Raw genomic sequence first — 21,857 nt, forward strand, 5'->3', positions numbered from 1 at the left:
TCGCCCGCTGTTGGGTATTTTATATTTAGTAACACCTTAATACCATCATTTTTAAACGGAGAACTCTTTTTGTTAAGTGTACGTGCTTGAAGTAATGTTGCTCTTATTTATATAAGACTACTTGCTATACAGCCAGTGTCATGCGAAAATAGATCTTATTTCAGTAAATAACATTACTTCGGCATTGTAAAATTGCGTATTGTATGATTATAATATATAGACATTTATTTAATGTACTGATATCTAAATCAACTTATGATTTTACCGGTATTATGGCATTGAACGCGTGTATAAAAGGCACATATACTATTCTTATTAAATCATATTAATACTTATACTAATTTAAGTCATCACATAATCAGATTGCGCACTGCGTGTAATCAGATTATCACCTTAAAACGATTCCGATGGATTATTAAATCGAGCTTACTATTCAAATCAGTGATTCCTTGTGGTACAATCAAGCATGGGATAATGGCAGACATACCCATGGCACAGTTCATGATTTATTTTATGTAGCTCACAGCCGAGGATCGAACCAATGGTATCTGATATTTTGAAGCGGATATGTTGCCACTAGGCTATACGAGGTTTCAAGAATGAACATGGGTCAGTTACTCTATCGGTATAGAATCTGACGGTGTTTACAACATGATACAGAAGCATAAATATTACGTATCTGAACATCATTCTTTCATGTTAGTTTGAAAAAGTATGTGTATTTCTAGGTCTTTGATGTGCTGATTTAATTTTATTTGTTTACCTTACAGACTCTGGAAAATGGCCCTGAAGCAGATGAGACGAATTCCACACCAGAAACTGAGGAAATGTCAGATAACCGTTCACCAGACTTGAGTTTCGAGAACGAGGCAGATGGTTTGTTGGTTGAAAGCAGTGCATCACTACTAGACGTATCTCTAAGAGTGAGTTGTTTTATCGTTATACAAAATGTTGTTGAATAAAGATAATTTGAAACAAGATGCGTTTGTGAAACACAATGTCCCCCTAAATAATGTTTGACCTTGAAGGATGACCTTGACCCTTCACCACTCAAAATGTGCAGCTCCATGAGATACACATGCATTTCAAATATAAAATTGCTAGCTTCAATATTGCAGAAGTGACATTACATGAGCAATTTTGACCCATATATTTGACCTTTAAGGATGACCTTGACCTTTCACCACTCAAAATGTGCAGCTCCATGAGATACACGTGCATGCCAAATATCAAGTTGCTATCTTTAATATTGCAAGTGTATTCATAAAATAAGCGATTTGGGCCACATATATTTGACCTCTGACCTTGAAGGATGACCTTGACCTTTCACCACTCAAATTGTGCAGCTCCATGAGATACACATGCATGCCAAATATCAAGTTGCTATCTTCAATATTTCAAAAGTATTAATAAAATAAGCGATTTGGGACAAATATGTTTTACCTCTGACCTTGAAGGATGACCTTGACTTTGACCTTTCACCACTCAAAATGTGCAGCTCCATGAGATACACATGCATGCCAAATATCGAGTTGCTATCTTCAATATTGCAAAAGTATTCATAAAATGAGCAATTTAGGCCACATATATTTGACCTCTGACCTTTCACCACTCAAAATGTGCAGCTCCATGAGATACTCATGCATGCCAAATATCAAGTTGCTATATTCAATATAGCAAAAGTTATTGCAAAATGTTTAAGTTGGCGCAAACCAACCAACCAACAGACCAACCAACAGACAGGGCAAAAACAATATGTCCCCCACTTCTATAGTGGGGGACATAAAAAAATATTTGTAGTTCAAGGTCGCGGTGTTGTAGTGGATGAGATATCCGCCTAGCGATCGGGTGTTAGTGGGTTCACTCCTTACTTGGGAAGCATTCTAATTATCTCCTCCATGGACACCAAGTACTGGTTCTTCCCAGGAAACCGACTCGATAATGTCCATGTCTGCCTACCATGCTCGAAAGGGCACTTGGCAGTATAAATAGATAGTTGTTTTTCATGCTCTTCCCATTTTTAAAGAAAAAAACTGAAGAAGTTATCAGTTTGGTGATGCCTTAGTAAAATACAGAAAGACCTATAATCTTTACTTCAAACTGCATTTACTTTGCTTGTAAAAATGTATTTATTTATTTCAGCTCCATGACTATGGAAGGTTTACACCAGTACCCGCCATAATCCGTCATCAGTGTGAACAAGTGCAACCGGAGCTGATTTCTGTGGTTACTCAAACCGACGATACGAGAGTTCCCAGAAGTATATCAACCCAGACTTCTACTGAAACGTCGACAGTTGGGATACAAGTGGATCGGCCTAGCTTCACCTTTGAGGATATAAGGGATGATGACGATAAGGTGTTGTTCTACACTGGTATCCCAACTGCTGGAACTTTTGAGTGTTTATTTGATGAGGTCAGTGTTGGAATGAAAGCAGGGTTAGCACGAAAAACCTGTCCCCGGAAAATAAAGTGTGTTTATAAACTGAAAATAGTCATGCTAATATAAACTGGAAAAGTGGCTCCTTAAAACTAGTACAAATTAAGTTTGATAAGAAGCTGAACAAGTGAACTTTGTGAGAAATTCAGTATACAATTTAACTAGAAGTGTTTGACCATTGCATGTATGTATAAGTAATATACTATGTAATTATGTGAATAATACTTAATTTCACATTTTACAGTCAGCTTTCATTTGTGAAAATAAAATTGTTACTGATTATTATTTTCTTGTCTCATATTCCATACAAACATTTTCAGGCAAAAAAAGAAAATTGTGTTTCTGCGTTTGTGTGTTTGTGCCAATATATTTATACATGTTTTCTTGCTTGAAAGCAGTTTTGTAAGACCAAACAAATTATAAGACTGAAATTCTGATAAATATTGTACTGGATTCAAGTTTACATACATTAATTGACACAGAGCGTTGAAAACACAGATTTCTTTTGTATACCTAAGTAAATGTTTGTCTTTAAGGTTTAGTACTGCTACTGAAGACTTAATCAACAGTTAATTTATAATTGGGAGCAATAAACCCGTCAAGAATTTTTATGCCCCCGAAGGAGGGCATATAGTGATCAGACTGTCTGTCGGTCTGTCCGTCCGTCACACTTTGCGTTTAGGTTTCGAAAAATCCTCATAACTGCTATGTCGCTTTGGATAGCAATTTCATATTTGGCATGCATGTGTATATGGACAAAGCTTTTCCATACGCACACAAATTTTGACCCCTGTGACCTTGATCTTAAACTAAGGGTCCGCGTTTAGGTTTCGAATATGCATTTAGGTTTCGAAAAAAGCTCATAACTTCTATGTCGCTATAGTGATCGGACTGTCTGTCGGTCTGTCCGTCACACTTTGCGTTTAGGTTTCGAAAAATGCTCATAACTTCTATGTCGCTTCAGATAGCATTTTCATATTTGGCATGCATGTGTATATGGTCAAGGCCTTTCCATATGCACACAAACTTTGACCCCTGTGACCTTGACCTTAAACTTAGGGTCCGTGTTTAGGTTTCGAAATATGCATTTAGGTTTGGGAAAATGCTCATAACTTCTATCAAGCGTATATAGGGGGCATAAGTCATCCTATGGTGACAGCTCTTGTTTAAAACCAAGATTTCTGATACAAGTAGCAACACCTGCAGAGTACTTGTCAGATGTAAAGCAGAAGTCATACCAGCAAAGCTTCCAAGGTGTCTATTAACTCAATGGGGTTCTGAAATGATCTATACTTGGACAAAAAGCATTGTGCACAGATTTTTAATAAGATGCAGCTGTTGATACCTCTGTGTTGATTTTCTTAATTTGGTTCATGCTTGCCACTCATTAATTTCATATCATTTTAACATTTTGAAACAGATTATTATCGTAAACCCTTCGGTTTTTCTCCAAACACAGGTAAGGTAATAAGTGATGGATAATAACATAGCAAAAGTTCTTTTTATGATTTATCATTTTAAGAGCAAATCAATTTAGCGGAATAACAATTGACAATCACGTTGTGATGGTATTAATGAACCGTACACAAATCGTTGAAAAGCATTCTACATGTACTACTGTAAAATTCATAATATGAACAGTTGATAAATATTTATACATTCATACACTTTTATGTACAATATTTATATGCTTTGTAGAGCTAAATGACTATTGAAACATAAAAAAGGAGGGACCTCAATGATGTCCTGTACTGTTGTTACTTAAATTATTTTCTGATCTGGCGTTAACTTTTGTTATTTAACCCTATTCCACTTGGAAGCACAGTGAAAACAGCATAAAACCAGAACAGCATGCTAGTAACTCGCAGTCTGTTCAGGTTTTATACTGTTTGCTGCTCATCAGTATTTAAGGGTTGGAAATGAAGCCTTTAAAACTTAAATTTAGTAATAAAGGTACTTTATTACATTTAACTTTTTAAGGAACTACAAAAGCTTGAAAATACATATTTAAGAAGTAAAGGGTTAATCTCTAGAGAAAAGTGAGACATCAAAATTATAAAAACATATTCTAGGAGCAAGGGTAAGCTTGCGAGAAATTCACAATTGTGATCTTAAATTCATATTTGTTACTATTCTTTAAAGATTGCACTCAATTTCTTTTAAATCTTTCAGTCTCTTGTTTCAGTAAAATTACTTCACCAAAATTGGATGCAGTTACACGTAATTTTCTTTCATCTTCCCAAAGTACGTTCTTTCCCTGACCTCTGGTTAATTTTTCAATACTTTGGCATTCAAGTTCATCCATTTGTAGCATATCCATCATTTTCGACATTTTATCCTTCACAGTTTCACTATTCAGATCTACGCTATCACTAAAGTTATATCCAATTTCTATAAACTTTGGTAATTTCACCTCTTCCTTCTCTTCTACAAAGTTCAAAAGCCATCCAGCTGTTGGGTTGCATATTTTCGAGTTTTGAACGGAAACTGTTCTCATTTACAGAAATCGCAAGAAGTTCTTTTCTGGTGTTATTTTCGACTGGCTCTAATTTTGACTCAAAGGTATGTTTCCGAAATGTAAATTCGCTAGACTTTTTAGGCGTTCGCTTTCTTTTCCGGGGATTATTAAATCTGTCCCACACGCATTTTTTTGAGGTTGATCTTAGAGTGCCGTCCTTCTTTTTAGCAGTGAGATCAGAAAGGGCATACATAAATGCACCAATATGGATACATGCTTCTCCGCTCCTGAAAATATATAAACATAATAATTAGACATACTTTCAAACTGCACTTTTTTTTTTGCTCGAGCATCTAAATTTTGATGAAAATTTCCCAGAAACTGGTCCATCCCGAGAATAGCTTGTGACCAGTATATAGATCTATGAAAATGATTGGTATAATGCCGATTCGGGGATCGTAACTACTAGTTCTTCTTGAATGCTCTGAGGGTTTATGAGTACATTCGTACACCTCACAACCCAGAGGGTAAATATAGCTGGGAGTTGGATTATTGCAACTAGGATTGTAACAGAGGCATGTCTCTTGATAAATTATTTATAACCTCGTTTCAATATTGCAAGAACTTATATGAAAAACTGTGTACACTCACCCGGCTGTGCAATTACATTCCGCTGAATGAACCTGTCCAGTGACCTTTGACAGACAGAGCCACACACTGTGATCTGGGTTTTCTTTCACATTTGCACTCGGTAGTGATGGTAATACTTTGCATTTAACAAAACAATGTTCCCATTTGTCACTTATGTCATGGTACAAAATACTGTGTTTATGTCTGTAAACATAATACAATTTTTTGATCTCAATTGTTTTTGTGTGTTCATTTTCAGCACAAAATAATTGTAGATGTCACTATCTATTAATGTAGGAAAGTCCATTAAGTCACTACTCAACGTTTTTAATACATCTGGATGTGGCAGCTTTTCACCGAGTGGCGTAAAAAGTTTTTCTGTTTTCCTTTTTTCATAATTTACTTCCGCATTCCTGTGCAGCTGTCGATCATTTAATCCTAGCTTTTGTACGCCTTTTGTCCTCAAGACAAGTTCATTCTTATTCCCTGACACATAATGATTATGAAATCGTAAATAATCCTTCAATTGTGCAACACTTAATTTGTCAATTTCGATGTCAGACAGATAACGATCGTTTTCTTTCTCATTCGACGCCATTGTTACTGGAAATCAATACTACCCAGCGATTCAATCGCACATTCTCGGCCCTTTCCGTCAAACATCGGATAAGTATTATGATAATCTGCGAGGGGTACCGAATGCCAGCGATTGAGAACCTCCAATTCCGGAGAATACTCAGGGGAGATATGCGACTTTCCGAAAAGGGCTCAGTGGCCTCCCTTATTCTAGAAGATGCCCAAGGGAAGTAACTGCCGTGAGGAGTTTGATCTAAAGTTTGCGAATGGGAGATATAGGCCCGACAATTCGAGTAAAATTACATACGCAAATTTGAATTAAAAAATAGTCATGAGGATGTTAAGCAGCCTTTTATTAAGTGGGTCTTCAACTGTCGGGTCCAAGTGCCCGATAATCGACTTTGGGACCCGACAATCGACTAAAGACCCAACAATACGGCGGTAAAATGGACGTTTGACCCACCATTTTACCCAATCTGAAACTATATATATATATATATATATATATATATATATAGATAGATATATATATATATATATATATATATATATATATATATATATATATATATATATATATATATATATATATATATATATATATATATATATATATATGTTTATATATATATATATATATATATTTATATAATAAGTATCAGAAAATACCACGTTTTAATAACCTTAATAATTCTGAATATGTCATATTGGTTTTCCAGATAATTAATTTATAAAGTTTACTTTTGAAAAACATATTTTCTATATTCTCGTTTTGGCTACAAATTGTTAAGTTTAAACCTATTTATTTGAGCTCGATTGCATCGAAAGCCTCAGGCTTATTGAAACGCTATCGAGTCCATTCCCTGGGCCTAGAACCAGTATTTGGTGTCTTTGGGGGGAAATCTAGAGAACGCTCCCACAGTGGGGATCGAACCGATGACCTCCCGGTCGCTATGCAGACACCTTATCCATTACACCACGCGACCTACAAATTGATGGTTAATGCTTTGAAAAAATCTTCAATTAATTGTAGAGTTCTTCCAATTTGATCTGCACATACATTTATAAATATAATATCATAAATAAACAAAATAATTATAAGTTGTAAAATATAAATGAATGCATTTTTAATGCATACCGTTATACGCATCCCACTATTGATTACATTTCATTGAAGTTTGAATCCCACTGAAAATGTGTTTCCAAGAAAAACAATGCAATTGGTATAACATAGGTTATGGGGGCAAATTAAAATCGCACTGTCCGTTAGTCAGTCAGTTAATCAGTTAGTCCGTCCGGTTAAGTTTCCGCTCAATAAATCAAGCAATTGTCATCAGATCTTCACCAAACTTCATGAAAATGTGTAAGGCAATAACATCTAGGTCACGTTCAATAATCGGCCAACTTGACCCAGACACTCCTGAGTTACGGCCCTTGAATCATCGAAAAAATGTGTTTTTTCTCGTTTCTGCTTAATAAGTCAAGCAATTGTCATCAGATCTACGCCAAACTTCGTGAACATATGTAAGGCAATAACATCTAGGTCAAGTTCTATAATCGGCCAACTTGACCCAGCAGACACTCTTGAGTTACGGCCCTTGAATTATTGTAATTTTTTTTGCTTGTTTCCGCTCAATAACTCGAGCAATTGTTATCAGATCTTCAACAAACTTCATGCAAATATGTAAGGCAATAACATCTAGGTCAAGTTTGATAATCGGCCAAATGGACTTAGACACTCCTGAGTTACGGCCCTTGAATCATCGTAATTTTTTTTCTGGTTTCCGCTCAATAACTCGAGCAATTGTCATAGGATCTTCACCACACTTTTTGAAAATGTGTAAGGCAATAACATCTAGGTCAAGTTCAATAATCGGCCGAATTGACCCAGACACTCTTGAGTTACGGCCCTTGAATTATTGTAAAAATCTTCACCAAACTACATATGTAAGGCAATAACATCTAGGTCAAGTTCGATAATCGGCCAAATGGACTTGAATCATCGTAAAATTGTTTTTTTTCTGGTTTCCGCTCAATAACTCGAGCAAATGTCATAGGATCTTCACCACACTTTCTGAAAATGTGTAAGGCAATAACATCTAGGTAAAATTCTATGATCGGCCAATATGACCCAGACACTCCTGAGTTACGCCCTTGAATCATCAAAAAATTGTGTTTTTTCTCGTTTCTGCTTAATAAGTCAAGCAATTGTAATCAGATCTTCGCCAAACTTCATGAAAATATGTAAGGCAATAACATCTAGGTCAAGTTTGATAATCGGCTAAATTCACCTAGACACTCCTGAGTTACGGACCTTGAATCATCGTAAAATTTGTTTTTTTTTCTCGTTTCCGCTCAATGACACGAGCAAATATCATAGGATCTCTGTCACACTTCATAAAAATGTGTAAGGCAATAACATCTTGGTCAAGTTCGATAATAGGCCAAATTGACCCAGGCACTCCTGAGTTACGGCACTTAAATCATCGAAAAATTGATTTTTTCTCATTTCCGCTCAATAACTCATGCACATGTCATAGGATCTCCGTCACACTACTTGAACATGTGTAAGGTCATAACATCTAAGTCAAGTTCGATAATCAGCCAAATTGACTAAGACACTCCTGAGTTACGGCCCTTGAATCCTCGAAAATGTGAGGTTTTTTTCTTATGTTAAGAAGTTGTGCATGTTGGATTGTTATTGTCCTATATCAAAACTTATATTGTTTATGCCCCCGGTAGGGTGGCATATAGCAGTCGCACTGTCCGTCCGTCTGTCTGTCCGTCGCACTTTAGCGTTTTGGTTTCGAAAAATGCTCATAACTTCTATGTCGATTAAGGTGAAACCTTCATATTTGGTATGCATGTGTATATGGACAAGGCCTTACCATACGCACACAAATTTTGACCCCTTTTACCTTTAACTTGAACTAAGGGTCCACGTTTAGGTTTCGAAATCTGCGTTTAGGTTTCGAAAAAGCGTTTTTTTGGGGCATATGTCTTCCGATGGAGACAGCTCTTGTTTTATAGTGTTTCTTTATTTTTTATCGTCGAGCAACCTAACACAGTGATTATTTTACGTATTGTATTTTAACTTTAGAGTACTACCCGATTCGAGATTTAGATGCCGGTTTTCTGAAAACATTGCTGTTCCAAACTCTTCAGTCACTGTTGGGACCTACTTTGATTATGACTGAGAGGTCAATTCTGCCATTAGACTGGCTCAGACTTGTTTGGAGTTCGATATCGCCTCGTGGAATCGGCAATTTCGTAGATATTCCCATCTTTCCAGTTCTTCTATCAGGGTCATTTGAATCAAAATATCAGGTAAAACTTGTCGCTTTGCAAAATTCGGATTTACTTCTCAAGCACGAAAGAACTGGAAATAGGTACACATGCATAGATGATGACGTTGAGCAAAGCTTGCGTTTGCTTGAAATTACAGTAATAACTCAGCTGCCAAGATGGTTATCACATGATTTGATAAACAAATTTGTTGTGCGTCCATCGATAGAAGATGTTAAAAAGCTATTGCAAATGAAAGCACGTTCAATTGACCAACAAAGGATACATGCGTTTAACAAAGATGCTACGATGTCAAACAGATCTAGACTCCTTGATTTGTTAGCACTGTTTGGCCCAATCGACGGCGATTTGGTTTATTTATTGCAAAAACTACGGTTGTTTAGGTCTATCAAAAGATTAGGAAACTGTGTAGCCGTTGATAGCCACACACATTATGTAAGAGAATCTGAACAAGGCAAGTTTCCGGAAAATATTGAATTTCCTGAGAATTGCGTCCTAGTTAAAGGAAATGAAGAGACCGTTGCTAAACAACTTAATTGCAAGAAACTAACGTTAGACATATTTATGAGAGTTAAACTGGCAGTTCCAAAGTTTGACATGTCGAAGACAGAAAATAAAAATGTAATGATATTCTTTCTCAAAAATATCGAAAGTTTTACTGCGCTGGTAGACTGTGTCTCCGAAATGCGATTCATTAGAGACACTACCGGACGACTTGTAAAGCCGTCAGAAATATTTGATCCATTTGATGAATTTCTATGCCGTTTGTTCTATGGAGAAGATGTTTTTCCGGCAGCAAAGGACGCATTGCGACCGCACAGAGATGCATTAATCAAACTCGGAATGAAACGATATAATTCAATAATGCCCGAAAATATCTTCATCGTTGCAAAAACGATTGACTCTGTGGTCCAATTCGAAGATAAAATAAATGATAAAGCTAAAGCTCTTCAAGAATACATAGAAAACAATCCAGGTGTACTCCGGCAAACACTAATGTTGGGTAAAAGTCTAGGCGATGAAATAAAAGGCCTGTCATGTTTTGTATACTGCACTCCAGAAGAGTGCGAATGGCATGATCGTTTGCCGCAGCTTCTTAAGTGGTTTTCTACTAAAAATCGTGTATGTTGTCCAACACATATGAAAGAAATCAAATTTTGGCCACTTATATGTTCCTCAATGCCAATAATAAAAACTCGTTCTACCGAATTGTCGTCGTTCTTTGGTTGGAATATTCCCCCTTCTGCTAAAGAAATTATTCTTCAATTGAAAAGCATTCAGCAATGTTCAATATCATCAGACGTGATGTTTGAATTGTTGACAGTTCTGAAAACAATCTATCAAGCCTTGTCTTTACAATCAACTCCTGTGGTCAGAGAAGCCATTGTTTCAAATGCACTAGTTTGGACAGCGGACAATTTTCAAGATCCTGCAAAAGTTATTGTTAAACAAGTGGAGGATGACATTGAATTAAAACCATACATGTATTTCCTTCCTTCAGAGCTTGGGTCATTGCATACTTTTTTCACGTGGTTAGGGTGTCACTCAAGACAGGATCAAAACGTTCTTGTAAGCGTTTTGCAATGTATGCAGACAAAATATTTAAGCAGAAAGTTCAGTCAAGCTGAAACTAAGAAAGACTTTAAATGTGCGCAGATGATTCTTGAACGATTAGCAGAAGCGGACATTGACTCTTCTTGGGCATCTGATAATATCTTAGTGGTTGTTCACTCAAACTCTGACCACACGATTAAATTTGCAAAATTGTCAGAATGTGTTTACGAAGATGATCCGGCATGTTCTAATGACGTTGTCGATGGTGAAAGTATTTACTATGTGCACGAACAAATACCATTCAGTACAATAGAAAAACTTGGCGTGAAATCTGTCACTGGTCTTTCCCTGGCAGATGCACAGGACTTTGATCACTGGGGCCAACGTGAAAGTTTTACTACACGTTTGCGATCACTTCTTCGTGATGGATATACAGATGGTCTTTCTGTTCCAAAAGAACTATTGCAAAATGCTGATGATGCGGGTGCTACAGAGCTATGTTTTGTGTATGATGAACGTAAACATTCAGATTCCAGGGAGAGATTAATTAGTAAAAGCCTTGCCGATTTTCAGGGTTCAGCATTGTGGTGTTATAACAACAAAGTGTTTTCCGAAAAGGACCTTCAGAATATCAAAAGGTTTAATGATTCGGCAAAGGTCGATGACCTATCAACAATTGGAAAATTTGGGTTAGGATTCAATGCTGTTTATAATATAACTGACATCCCCAGTTTTATTTCTGGAGCTGATATGTTGATATTTGATCCGCATGAAAAATATTTGATTGACCCTCTAACAAAGAAAACCACAAGAGGAAAAAGAATTCCTTTATCGAAGCGGACTTTAGTAAAAAGACACACTGATCAATTTAAGCCTTTTCAAGATATGTTCGGATGCAATGTGTTAAATGATCCGTTTACTCGTTATCAAGGAACATTGTTTCGATTTCCACTGCGAACTGCACAACAAGCAGACATGAGCGAAATTTGTAAAACAGTGTATTCACACAATGAAGTCCTGTGTTTATTAAAGATGTTTATGAATTCAGCCGAACAACTGTTGCTATTTTGTCAAAATGTATCGTCAATTAAACTTTACCACATATCGGCTGATGCAGTATCGGCCAATGACATGAAAATAATGTATACGGTACGGAAGGAATCGATTAAATTAACTGATGAGAAATGCACAAGTTTTCAAACTGGCATTCTTGCAAAGGCGGTATCTGTACATAAACAACAACGCGGCAGTTGCATTGAAGAGCATCATAGCATAACTATCAGACAGACATTTTTTGACAATGCGACGTTGTTTCCTAAAGTAAATTGGCCGAAGTCTGATGTAAAATCGACGTGGCTTATCACATGGGTATTACAATATAGGCCTTCACATTTAGAAACATTTGACGCTATTCCTCTTGTTGCTGTTGCAACACTGTGTAAAACAGAAAATGATTTGACTCCACAAGCGTTAGAAAAGAAACCTGTGGAAGACTGTAACTCCGGTCATATATTTTGTTTCTTGCCGTTACCAATTACTACAGGATTTTCTTTCCATATCAATGGTTGTTTCATAGTGACCGATGACAGGCAAAGACTAGTACTTATGAATGAAGACGACAAAAAGGGTGGATCCAGAAGTGCAGCAGATACTTGGAATACATATCTTTTACAATATCCATTGGTTAAAGCATTAGTGAGACAGATTCAAAAGACACAACATTTTTGTCAAACGCAAGAAGATGCATACCGTTTATGGCCTCGTAATTGCAAACCAGATGTGACACCTTTAGTGAATAGCTTCTACAGAGAAATTGTCGATCATCATATTCCGATATTCAGTGACCGTGGGAACTGCCTTCCATTCAATCAAATTTTGATTTTAACGGAACACCCAGAGACTCAAGTGTTCAAATATCTTTTGCACTTTTTAATGCACGTGCCTTTTAATAAATACAAGACCGTGGTGGATGTTCCAGATTACGTTTGTAAAAACATTCGCTGGTACAACAACGACAGAAAATCCATTATCGAAAACGCTTTTATTTCTATGCCCGAAGCTTTGCTTCACTTTCTGCACAATATCAGTGACACGTATTGGACGGATAAACTTATAACCCGCAACAATTTACTAGCACATGCAATTATGGTGGCAGATGCAGACATGAAAATATGTTTGAGAACTCTACCGTGTATTCCAACAGCGCCAAATGGTAGATTGCGGTGTGTTCTTGATCTGATTCACCCGCATTCTAAACTTTCGAAACTTTTTTCTGAGTCCGACGAAAGGTTCATCACTAAATGCGAAAGTTTGAATTGTCCAAAGATTCACGTAATACTAACCGAATATGGAATGAATTCGTTAAGCTTACCTAGTGAGCTTATTATTGACAGGTGCAGAAGTTTAGAAACTTTGTCAAAGAAATGTGTTATATGCACAAAACAGCGCTTGCGATTTATATTGACATATCTAGCGGAATCAAAAGTCCCACAAGAGATAGTTGATCAGCTCCAGCATTTGAACATTCTACCCATTTTACACATACCAAGAAAATGGACTTTCACGTGGAAGGGAAAATCATTAGAGCATGAAGTTTTCTGCAGTGGGATTGTAAAGTGCTCAAAACACGTTAATGAAATCTCACAAAGCCTTGTACTTGGTCATCCGTGCACTTTGTTTCGAATGCACTGCCGCCATTGTGTAGGATCTGTACAATATATAGTAGATGAAACAGACAGTATAAGTCCTCAGCTACTTAATGATTTGAGTGTGAAGGATAATAAAGACTTGACCATTGATTTGTTGATGGAACAATTAAATGTAGTTGGAGATGAATTCGAATCTGGCAAAGGAAGGTTTACAGGAGACACTCGGAAAATCATCGATGAAGTGTACAAGGCATTAGATTGTCTTACAATAAATATGTCAAAAGACGAATTACAGAGATATCTTTATTCCGATTTTAGCTTAACACTCTCAAAACCTATTATTGCAATTGACGAGGTATTGGTAAGTGTGGGCAAGGTTGCACGTTATACTGTAAAATCATGTCCACCTGATCTGTATGGTCTACCAAAAGTGTCTGTGTCACGCTGGAGGATACTAGAAAAACTAGGCGTTCACGAAAACTTTAGTGTCGCAGATGTCCTAGGTGTTTTGAAGTTAAAAACCGAAGACAACAATAAGGAAATACAACTCAATCTTAAGAGCATGGTTGGTATTTTAGAGAACTTAGCAAATTGTATGAATCGAGAAGGAAAGACACATGAAGATTTGAAAGAGTTTGAAGAATACATTATTGCACCAGACAGAGAGGGGCGCTTCTGTCCTGCAAACCAACTTGCACTTGAGGACAATGTTATGACCACTAAAACAAAGCTTCGTTTATTGCATGAGGATGTTAGCCCCTATATTGGTAAGGTCATAGGTGTAAGATCAAAACGATTCCAACTGTTAAAGCAATGTACTCATGCAATCCCATTTGGGCAAAGGGAAGAACTAACTACCCGTTTAAATGGCTTACTTAAGGACTATCCATCTGATGAGATAATGTACGAACTGATACAGAATGCTGATGATGCAGGAGCATGCGAAATCCATTTTATAAAATACTTTGAACAAAAACAAGTTGGGAAATCTTTAGAACATGGGCAAATTCTACAGCCTGCTTTGTGCATCTACAATACTAGCTGTTTTACAGAAAGGGATTTTCAAGGCATTCAGAAACTTGGCATTGGAAGTAAAGCGGATGACCCATCAAAAACAGGGCAGTTTGGACTGGGTTTTAATGCAGTTTATCATGTAACCGATTTTCCATCTTTCCTTACAAAGGGACCAAATCTGGGTGAAAACGGTCAAGTGTGCATGTTCGACCCACTTTTGACCCACATTCGGGATATATTAGACGGAGAGCCAGGAATAAGGTACAACGTTGACGATTTAAATGCCGACTTTCCAGACACAACTATTGGTTTTCCGACAATAACTGGTTCATGTGGCACAATGTTTCGCCTCCCGTTAAGACAAGAAGAATCAAAGATAAGCAAATCGTGTTTTACGCTTGATGATGTTGATATTTTGCTGGAAAAGTTTATCTCAGTTATGCCAAACTGTATGCATTTTTTGCGACACATCAGGAAAATGAAAATCAGCAGGTATGAAAATGGCGACTACGTTGATGAGTACGTTGTTGAGTCTGAAATAACAAATAAAGAAGATAGAAAACAACAGTGCGATTTCTTTAAAGAAATTCACACACTTATTGAATCAAATATAATGCATGATGATATGTTTAATGCAAATCCCTTAGACGTTGCATATAAGATGCGGATACACGATACGCGAGGGGTCGATACAACATGGTTGATTGTACATCAGTTTGGATCTATACGTTGCGAAGGAAAAGATTTTCATGAAATGAGAGAGATCTTTAGACAAGAAGAGTTACGATTTCTTCCAACTGGTGGAGTATCAATTCAGCTGTGTTCAAAAAATGTCAGAGAGTCTCTTAAACCAATTCTGCAACATGTAGAAACAGAACACAAATCAGCCAAACTTTTGCAAACATTTCAACTACCTCCAACTGGAAGCACATACGGACATTTCCCTCAGGCTGGAAGACATACTCAATCTCAAACAGCAAATGGAAACTTATATTGCTTTCTGCCACTTCCCGGGAAGACTGGCCTTCCTTTTAATGTGAACGGTCATTTTTCCGTAGACCGAGCAAGGCGGGGACTCTTGGAGGATGGATATCGACAGAAATGGAACAATTTTCTCTTATCTTTTATTGTCACTGAGGCTCTAATTAAAGCTTTAAAATATCTTCAGAAGTACTGGATTGAAGAGAACACTGATATTTTATTAGAAAAAGTACATTTAAAATCATGTCTTTGCATTTACTTCAGTCATTTTCCAAGACATGAAATAGCCACCGACGGCTTTTGGAAGTATTTTGTTGAAGAATTTTACCGCGTTGTTATCGAAAAGCAAATACAGCTTTTCCCGGTTATTTTAGAGCATGAAGTCCAAACAGTTCCAACAGCGGAAATGAGATATTGCATCGTTGAATGGATTCATTTGGCCACGAATCTTCAAAGTTTGGATGGAGGAGTTGCAGACACACTTCATTTGTTTTGGGAAAATAAAGAAAGTCATGATGAAAGCTGTATTAGGCGTGTTTTAGGAAGAATGGCCATTCAAGTGTCCAGTACTGACCTGGATGTTGTTGCAACAATGAACAAAGCTGGGCAAACCAATGTTATTAAAACAGATCCTTTAGTCCTTGCTTATTTAGTGAAGGGTTTAATAACAACGTTAAATTGCAATCTTCAGGGAACTGTTCTTGAAAATATAGATACAGCTCACAGCTTCTTGAAATACCTGTTACTTAATGAGAAATTTGACGATGAAATTGAAGCCCTGCCATTGTGTATAACAAACAACTGTATTCTGCGCAAATTCAAGACAGACAATCCTATATTTTGTTCTGAATACTTTGAAATATTGTCAGGTTCATTTGATAGGTTTGTTCATAGTCACTTGGTTTATTTGCTGAAAAGAGAGAAATTGTTCGAAGCAAATGTTTTGGCACGGTTCACACTTCATGAATTCATAGATTTATTACCGCTTTCATTCAGATCAGATGTGTTTTGTAAAAATGATGCAATTAGCTGGCAGAATAGTGATCCTAATCCTGTTGAGCCGGTAATCGTACGCAGGATTTTTGAGTTTATATTACAAGAATCAAAAGAAAGTGAACATTTCGGCGATTCAAGAAAGCTGTATGCTGTATTCAAGGAGAACATTCGTTTAATATCACACTGGTCTTTTTTACCGTCCAAGACGCCGGTAACTGGAGGATTTAATCATGAGTTGATTCCAATAAATCGAGCATATTCTCTTCTATCAAATGCAAGTAAGCACGAACTTCGCACAATATTAAGCAAAATAAATATCCCGACAGTAGATAAAGATGTTCTGAAAATTACCCGGTATTTCGACCAATATGTTGTTGTTGATGCCGTAAAGTCAATGATATCGTCGCCATCAAAACCTGACGAATTCTTGAAATGTCTTCATTATCACAAGATACGAATAAAAAATTGCAAACTTACAGTTGAGGAAGCTGATCATATTTTACGTATTTTCAGTCAAAATATAACGGTGCTGAGTAAAACATTCAAAGACGAAGCCAAGCAATTATTGAAAGAGATACCATTGTATGCTTCATTGCAAAATCAAATGCTCGTTAGTCTTGACGATTCTACAGACATTATAGTATTAACAAATACCATACCATGCGGAGGACTCCATGAATGGGCAAGCAGACAAGGGAAAATTATCGTAAACGAAAATATACATTTGGAAGACCTGTACAATTACCTCGGTCTGCCTTATCGTAACGAGTTGGAAATGTATCTTAAACATATTTTTCCGAGCATTTACATGATGCCCAGTCATTTCTGGTTATCTCATATCAGACATATCAAAGACAATGTGCTGACCGTTTCTATCGGAAAGGGGTTTTCAACGGAACAAAATCAATTGATACAAATGATTACAAATCTGCCTTTTATAGAAGTGAACGGCAATAGATATCGTGCAAATCAGCTGTTTGATCGAACTCATCCTGTGTTCGAAGCAATGGTTGGAGAAGACATGTATTTACCCGAAGAATATATGGTGGATGGCTGGAAACCCTTCATGAAAACTATTGGTTTCAACGTTGGACCTTCAGGTTCTATGATGATCAACTATGCTCGTACATTAGCGCGAAACGGAGCAATGGGAATAACCGCCCCATTGATTCATGCGTCTAATGTTCTTGTGTCATGTCTTCTTGGTAAATACGGAGATACATTTGAAGACGATGTACTTTTAGATTTAAAAACAACCCGTTTCGTTGTCCCCTTCACTATTGATAATGAAATGAGTCGTATTTATAGAGGAAATAGTCCCACAAATCTGTTCATTAGCTTTTCAGGGAGTTGCATATCTCAGCGTGAATGTTTGTGCTGGACAAGCCTTCCACTAGTACACTTTGATTCTGATCAACATAAAATGAATTTATTGGAGATTGCACTGGAGCCAAACGTTGATTCTGTTATTACTCATTGCCAAAATATTTGCCATGAATTCCAAAACGACTTTGAGAGGAACGTTCCGCAATTTAATAATAAAGCGAAGTACATGGAGATCATTTACAGCTTTCTCATGAGAAAACGACAAGTTATAAAAGTTGAACGTCTTCATGACACACCATTTATCTTGATATCAGATGAAACGATGATTAAAGCATCGAGTGTGTTTATCTGGGGCCAGGAGGGATCAGAAATTAAACCGTACCTCTATAGTCTCCCAGAGAATTTGTTAAGTTACGGAGAATTGTTCAAATTGATAGGGTCACCTTCTTCACCAACATGCATGCAATATGCAAATGTTTTGGCCGCAATTAAATACAAATTTGGCAACGAGGCGATACCACATTACGCGATGGAAATGGTTAGAAAAGCAATTAAATATTTCTTTGACTTGTTAGGAACTGTTGATGTAAAACGTATTTCAACTGTCCTAAACGGAATATCTTGTCTATTTTTGCCTAATACACACAGAATACTTTCGAAATCAACTGAATTAATAATACCAGATAACAGTGTTTATAGACAGGCATTGGGAGAAATATGTAATTTAAACATTTTCCTGGGATTTAACGAAATGGAGTTACGTGTTCCACCTTCCACATTCGAGAGGTTAAAAAAGTTCCCAGAACATTTAAAGCCGAGTTTTTTAACTGAAGTCGTCATAGAAACTGTTTCAACAGTCGGTATGGTGGAACTGACAGACAGCCCAGATGCTTTGTGCTATGAACAGTTTTTGCATTGTAATGATTTTTTTGTTGGACTACGCAGATTATTAAATCACGAAAATAATAACGAATGTTCTGGTGAAAGCAGTTGTACTGATGACGAGATTTTATACAACACTCTATTGAATGCGCGTATAACTGAAGTTATTGGGTTAAGGACATTGCTATCTTACAATGAGCGAATAGTAGACGAAGTTAGCTTAGAAAAGGACTATTGCGTCAAACAAAACGAAATTGAGTCCCGAAGTGGAGTGCCTGTCTATCATCTTTATTATCAAAAACAAGTGCCTCCAAACCCAGTAAACAAAACTTCTAGGCTACATGCTGGCTTAACATTACTTATAGAAAACTGCACTGGCGGACGGTTATCAAAATACTCCGTTATGCTACTGCAAGAGATGTTATATTTCAATAACGATCCTGGACAAATAACACGATTTCTTGATAAAAATCGAATACCACCTTTGGATGATTCAAATACAAATATGCTTTTCCCGGAAGTTGGAACCTACGTGGAAGACGGGTTTTATCCTTTTCTTGTTCAGCAAATCGCACCTTTTCGTGTGCACGAGTACAGATATGTTGCATTATTAATTGACATCGAAGATGACGAATCAGCGTTGGAACAAAGCGACATTCGTTACATATATGCACATATTCTTCAGCAAATGAACATAGGAAGTTCATCAACATTGAGTATAAGATACAGAGTTAATGTTGGATTGGACCATGGAGGCATTATCGAAGTACCATTGTTTCGACTGTTCAAGTTTCTTCCACAGAATGTTGCAGCTACCAGTAATGCCGTTGTCGTGTATGATATTGAACCAATTGGATTGATTCACTTCGATGAGAACAGTGAGCGCATTAGAGACATGTTACAGGAGGCATTTCAGCTGTTTGAAATACAGGACAGGAGAAGAATAATTCACCGACTGCTATTAAGGTGGCATCCTGACAGAAACGCTGGTCATGAAGATTATGCTACACGAGTATTTAATTTTATTCAGCACCTTATTTTAAGGCTCGAACGCAATGAAGAATTGAATATTGACGCGGTTGCTGGACCACCGAACATGTCAGTATCGCGATATTACAATACGTTTGCGAATGCAAATACTACTGGCCATGTGTACACCAGTGGTTTCCGTGAGAATATTGAAGAATACAACAAATCAAACAGACAAGGCCGCTATGTTCATGGGGCGTTGCAAAGAGCTGCTGTCAAACGTCCTGGGGAATACAGACGGTGGATAAAACAGGCGAAACACGACTTTAGAACAGGCGAAATGCTGCTGAATTGCAAAGAGCATCATCCTAAAACATACAACTGGATATGTTACAATTGTCATCAGGTATTTTATCTTCTGTAATGTTCAATTGATATTGTCATGTTTAATAGTTTACAGGGTATTAACAATCATTTAAAATTTTAAAGTACTTTACATGTGTGATTACAACGTTGGAAATTTTGCAAAAAGTGCATTGAAATGCGGGCGTTTGAATTTATGATTTAAGTTTTAATACGCTTGCTAATTGACAAATGCTCTAACGTGACAGGATGCTGCATAAAAACTAGCTGTGTTTATGTTTTACTTGTCTACTTATAGTAATCAACATAGCTTTAAAAGGTAATTTAGGTTTTGGTTAATGTTATCTAAACAATTTGCGAACCATTTCATCACTAACACGCAAATCACATAAAATAGCATATGCTCTGGTACATGTTAATTGACTACTATCGAAGGGTTCATTTGAGTGAAACCCTGAACGCCTTAGTTTTACTTGCATGCAAGGTAGTAGTGTTTTTGTACCATTCAACGTCTTTGGGAAAAAATCGACAACAGCTGTATATGTAACTTATAGCTTTTCGTAAGCTTATTTCAAATTGTTATGCTAATATTACATATAAATAAGTTACTCCTACCAATGTTTCTCCTTTTCCATCACAAAGGCATGCGAGAAAGCCCTAAAAGCTGCATGGTTTATGAAAGATGCTAACAGGTGTCCGAGAAAAGAGCACAGACTGACATCCATTGCTAGCGGACTTGATAGCGTTATCGCTACAGAGGTAACTATGTCAGTCGCCATTATCACCTAATCGTAAATATACTTAAAATTCAATCATCCAACAGTAAACATGCATCTATAATAACATGTTTTACTGAGTTTAGAATGAATACAGTTGAGTTTTTATCACGAATTTAAGAGGAAATAAAATTAAGTATTACGTATAGACCCATTTTACTAGTAAAGCTAAATACAACGTGCTAGTTGGAAACCGTGATCCGTGATGCCCGACGTCCTTGTGTGATTGAAGTTGCGTGCGTTTTTCCATATTTGCAATCGAAATATCCTGCTAAACAACTGGACACAATTGGACAAAACATTTCTTGAATGCGTCTAGTATCGTCTTCTACATTTTGTTCAGTAAATATGTCACTGAGCCAAAAAAGCGGATTTAACAATGTGTATATCTCTTTAACCGAATGACCCAGATGTTTTATATTTGGTATTTAATCATTCTGATCCTTTAAAACTATGTGCAAGTAATCTCCCAGTGAACTAAACTGTGCTCGTTCCGGGGGTTATTTTGTTTTTCTAAGAACTTTATCTTCCAAAACCGGACGACCTAGTGGTTATGTAATTTTATTTGTTACAATGTAGTGTTGTACTTTATCAAGTTTGTTCAGATTTTCCCCGACATCAAAATTGATCCCACCCTGTGTTTCGCTTTCCTTATATGTATAAAATGGAAACTTTAAATATCCTCCTCTGCAACCGCAAGGTCCTTATGCTATGTAGAACAATTTTGCTATCATCTACAAGATTTGATCCAATCATGCCACTGGTGTCAAAAATGGCAACGCTAGATGGATTATTTATTTTCATAACATGTATACTGTTAAAACCTTGAACATCAATCTCATCTTAAACCGCAGTGCTAAGATTTGCATTTGCTATGTTATATTTTGAAGTGGTCCTCTAGAGAGTTTGTTCTAAAGGAGCTTCCCAAGGAGCTTTACC

The 21,857-nt window shown here is 36.8% G+C and overlaps 1 protein-coding gene and 2 long non-coding RNA genes across 4 annotated transcripts in view; 1 reads left to right on the plus strand and 2 right to left on the minus strand.

The window, feature by feature from the left end:
* Positions 1 to 325: 325 nt before the first annotated feature.
* Positions 326 to 2,173, minus strand: LOC127836915 (uncharacterized). The gene is made up of 2 exons (XR_008028994.1): positions 1,305 to 2,173; positions 326 to 1,177 (listed from the first exon to the last, which is right to left on the minus strand). It is a non-coding gene; the product is annotated as an uncharacterized LOC127836915 (long non-coding RNA).
* Positions 2,174 to 3,935: 1,762 nt separating this feature from the next.
* LOC127839229 (uncharacterized) lies at positions 3,936 to 6,595 on the minus strand. The gene is made up of 2 exons (XR_008030233.1): positions 5,549 to 6,595; positions 3,936 to 5,184 (listed from the first exon to the last, which is right to left on the minus strand). It is a non-coding gene; the product is annotated as an uncharacterized LOC127839229 (long non-coding RNA).
* Positions 6,596 to 9,209: 2,614 nt separating this feature from the next.
* Positions 9,210 to 21,857, plus strand: part of LOC127838612 (sacsin-like) — a 162,591-nt gene continuing 149,943 nt past the window's right edge. For both annotated transcript variants that reach the window (XM_052366442.1, XM_052366440.1), the window contains exons 1-2: positions 9,210 to 20,185; positions 20,785 to 20,901. In XM_052366442.1, coding sequence (XP_052222402.1) covers positions 9,293 to 20,185; positions 20,785 to 20,901 — 11,010 coding nt within the window. In that variant the 5' untranslated portion in view covers positions 9,210 to 9,292. The remainder of the gene's footprint in view (positions 20,186 to 20,784; positions 20,902 to 21,857) is intronic.

Source organism: Dreissena polymorpha, chromosome 7, assembly GCF_020536995.1.
Source record: "Dreissena polymorpha isolate Duluth1 chromosome 7, UMN_Dpol_1.0, whole genome shotgun sequence".
Lineage (NCBI taxonomy): Eukaryota > Metazoa > Mollusca > Bivalvia > Myida > Dreissenidae > Dreissena > Dreissena polymorpha.